At 42.1% G+C, this 2,684-nt stretch overlaps 1 protein-coding gene across 1 annotated transcript; it reads left to right on the plus strand.

Annotated features, from left to right (window-relative positions):
- The first annotated feature begins 867 nt into the window (after positions 1 to 867).
- LOC115764800 lies at positions 868 to 2,004 on the plus strand. Its single transcript, XM_030708047.1, has one exon. It carries the CDS (start codon positions 968 to 970, stop codon positions 1,811 to 1,813), a length of 846 nt encoding a protein of 281 aa, XP_030563907.1. The 5' UTR covers positions 868 to 967; the 3' UTR covers positions 1,814 to 2,004.
- The last annotated feature ends 680 nt before the right edge of the window (positions 2,005 to 2,684 follow it).

A 2,684-nucleotide genomic window follows, 5' to 3' on the forward strand; every position in this document is an offset into this window, starting at 1 on the left:
CTTCAAAGCAAATTTTAATTATTTTTCAAATTACTCTAAACCTTTTGACTTTAGTTGGCAACTTTAAACTAAATCACAATTCTTGTAGCATATCGTTATAAATGAGTGCAGTGTATAATAATTAAATTCATATGCATCTGGTGGAGAGGTCAACAGGTCAGGAGAGGTCTTCCCAGTCCGCGGCGCCGTGAAGGCTCACTGACCTCTCTTGCTGTTGCTATTGAATATATAAGTAGTCGTTTATAGAATATCATGGAGCTCAGATTCATTTGGTCGTCTATTCTTATAATAACGAACCTTTCGACATATTAAGGTAAGCAAGATGCAGGACTTGATGGCTCCTGATTACTCACCTCACACCTCAGCACCTCACACTTGAAACTCATAAAACTGCATTCCAAATGTGGACACTCTAGCTCCAAGCTATAAGATATTCATTTGCTCGTTTTGCTACGCCCCCAATTTCCGCAGGTATACATGATATTATGTATATTGCCAATGTCATACGTGAATTTGGAGAGATGCACGGACAACAAGACGAACATTGTATAAATCACCTTCACAGTTCTCACCTTGTGAGTAAGGATAACTCTGTCAGATCTTCATATGTTTTGTACAAGTATGTAAAAATCTGTGTCTGCCTCTGCCTCTCTCACTCTCTCTCTCTATTTAAAAGTACCCGCAATGCACACGAATGTATATAGATTTCCTAAAAACCACCAACCTGACTTCGCAGCTTCAAACTTCTTTGATTTATGCCACTAACCATAGAAAATGTATGTTCTATGTTAATGCTTAGTAAATAACAAAACAGGCCAAACTGATTTAAAATATATTTACAGTTCCCATGTCAAACCCGTTTTCTATAAATTTTTGCCATATTTTAACTTTGTACAAAACAGAAAAAAACTTGTAGTCGTTTTAGGTCCAAATATTTTATCTGCTAATTAAATTCCCTGTTAACACAATGTCGACTGAAATCGAGAAAGAAGCCCCCTCGACGATTGCACTTAACATCCTGCCGTCAAGTGAAACACATGGAATCGGTGATAGCTTCATGGAGAAGCCGCTTAGTCCGTGCAATTCGCTTGAGAATTTATCGGACATATCCGCCGTCTCGTCATTCGCGTCTTGTGAATCGTTTAAAACCATATGTAAGGCATGGAAAAACCGCATGAAAAGTGCGTCGACCATGAGCTTGAACAGAGGCATAGATGATTTCGAAGCAAAGTTGGAGGATCTGACATCAAAGCTGGACATGAATAAAAACGTCACCACTCGTGAATCCGAAGAACTTGCAAAGCGTCTGTCGCTCTGTGTCGTGCTCGAGAGAAGGTCCTTGCAGTTCACCGACAGCAGCGAGGAGGACACACCACATGCGGCGAGCAAGTTTACCCAGCGATTCTTTGAGCCCGAAGAGATACGTGAAGCGTTTGCCGTCTTTAAGCTATGTGATGTAAACGGCGATAACTTTCTTGAGCTGGCGGAGCTTAAGCTGGCTCTGGAGAAGCTATCGGTGCCACAGACCCATCTGGCTGCAAAGAGGCTGATGGCAGAAATTGTCGGCAAGCGGGCAACAAGAATGAACTTCTGTCAGTTTCTGCTTACGTACGCAGCAATCCTTCAGAACAACAGGCCAAAGGCCGGCAAGCTAATGAACTCTCAGCTGGAGCTAAAAGCTCGAAAAGAATCCGTAAATGTATCCCGTGTGGGCGTTAGTGGTGCAAAACTTTTCTTTGAGGCAAAGATTGCACAGCATGCTCTCGAGCGAAATCCTGCTCCTGCCAAGGAAGAGGAGAACCCAAATACATGAAGAGTAGACGCTGTCAGATCTATTTCTATTGCGCCCCGTTTTATCTTCCAAGCTATTCCGACAACTTCGAGTCCTCCTCTTTTATTTGTGGCCTTTAGTAAATTTTACGTGCTATTTAAACCAGCCTGACCTTGTGCCGAAGCAAGTCCCATAAATCACGTTTCAATAAAACAAAACGAAAAATTTAAGTGTCCAATCAAAGGTAATTGCTGCGTGGTTATCGTTCTTTTTGGGCCGCCAACTGAACGGAACGCAAATGTTTGGCACCCAGAGGAGGAGTTGCTCAGCTTACAGCTTACAAGTTTCCCCCTTTTTTTTTGCGTCCACCCATGTAGCGCCTCCAGTCAATTGGCCCCCAAGCGAAATGGCCGCCACACACGCCAACTGCCAACTTCTGGCAACCAACTGCCAATCGACCACCGGCAACTCCCAACTCCCAACAACAGCTACCAGCTGCCTATTGCCTATGGCGAACTGCAAAGTCGTCCGGGCTGGGCCGGAAGTTAGCTAGCCCGAAGCCAAAAATATTTTCGTGCAAATAATTTGCCAGCTTAACTACGTTAACTATTTAGATATGTATTTTTATACCCTTTTTTGCATACAGAATATCGTGGGTACATTACTGGGGCCATAAACTACAGTGCTCGCTGGATAAGGTGAACACACACTAATAAATGTTAATAATAAAACGAAACCTACGTCCATATCACAATATTCACAAACTTAAATTACTTCGTAAAATGAAAAGCACAGCTATGCACTCGCTGATAAATGTGTGTTTTTTAAAGATTTCGCAGTATTTGAAATGTGTCAAAAAGAAAGCAAAATAATGATCAACAGAGTTTGCATTACTACCGCAAACATAACTATG

The sequence above is a fragment of the Drosophila novamexicana genome, unplaced genomic scaffold (assembly GCF_003285875.2).
Source record: "Drosophila novamexicana strain 15010-1031.04,08,12 unplaced genomic scaffold, DnovRS2.1 tig00000870-arrow-arrow-pilon, whole genome shotgun sequence".
NCBI lineage: Eukaryota > Metazoa > Arthropoda > Insecta > Diptera > Drosophilidae > Drosophila > Drosophila novamexicana.

Excerpts from the sequence above, each read along its gene's own strand:
- LOC115764800 (XM_030708047.1), top strand. The coding sequence starts at position 968 with ATGTCGACTGAAATCGAGAAAGAAGCCCCCTCGACGATTGCACTTAAC.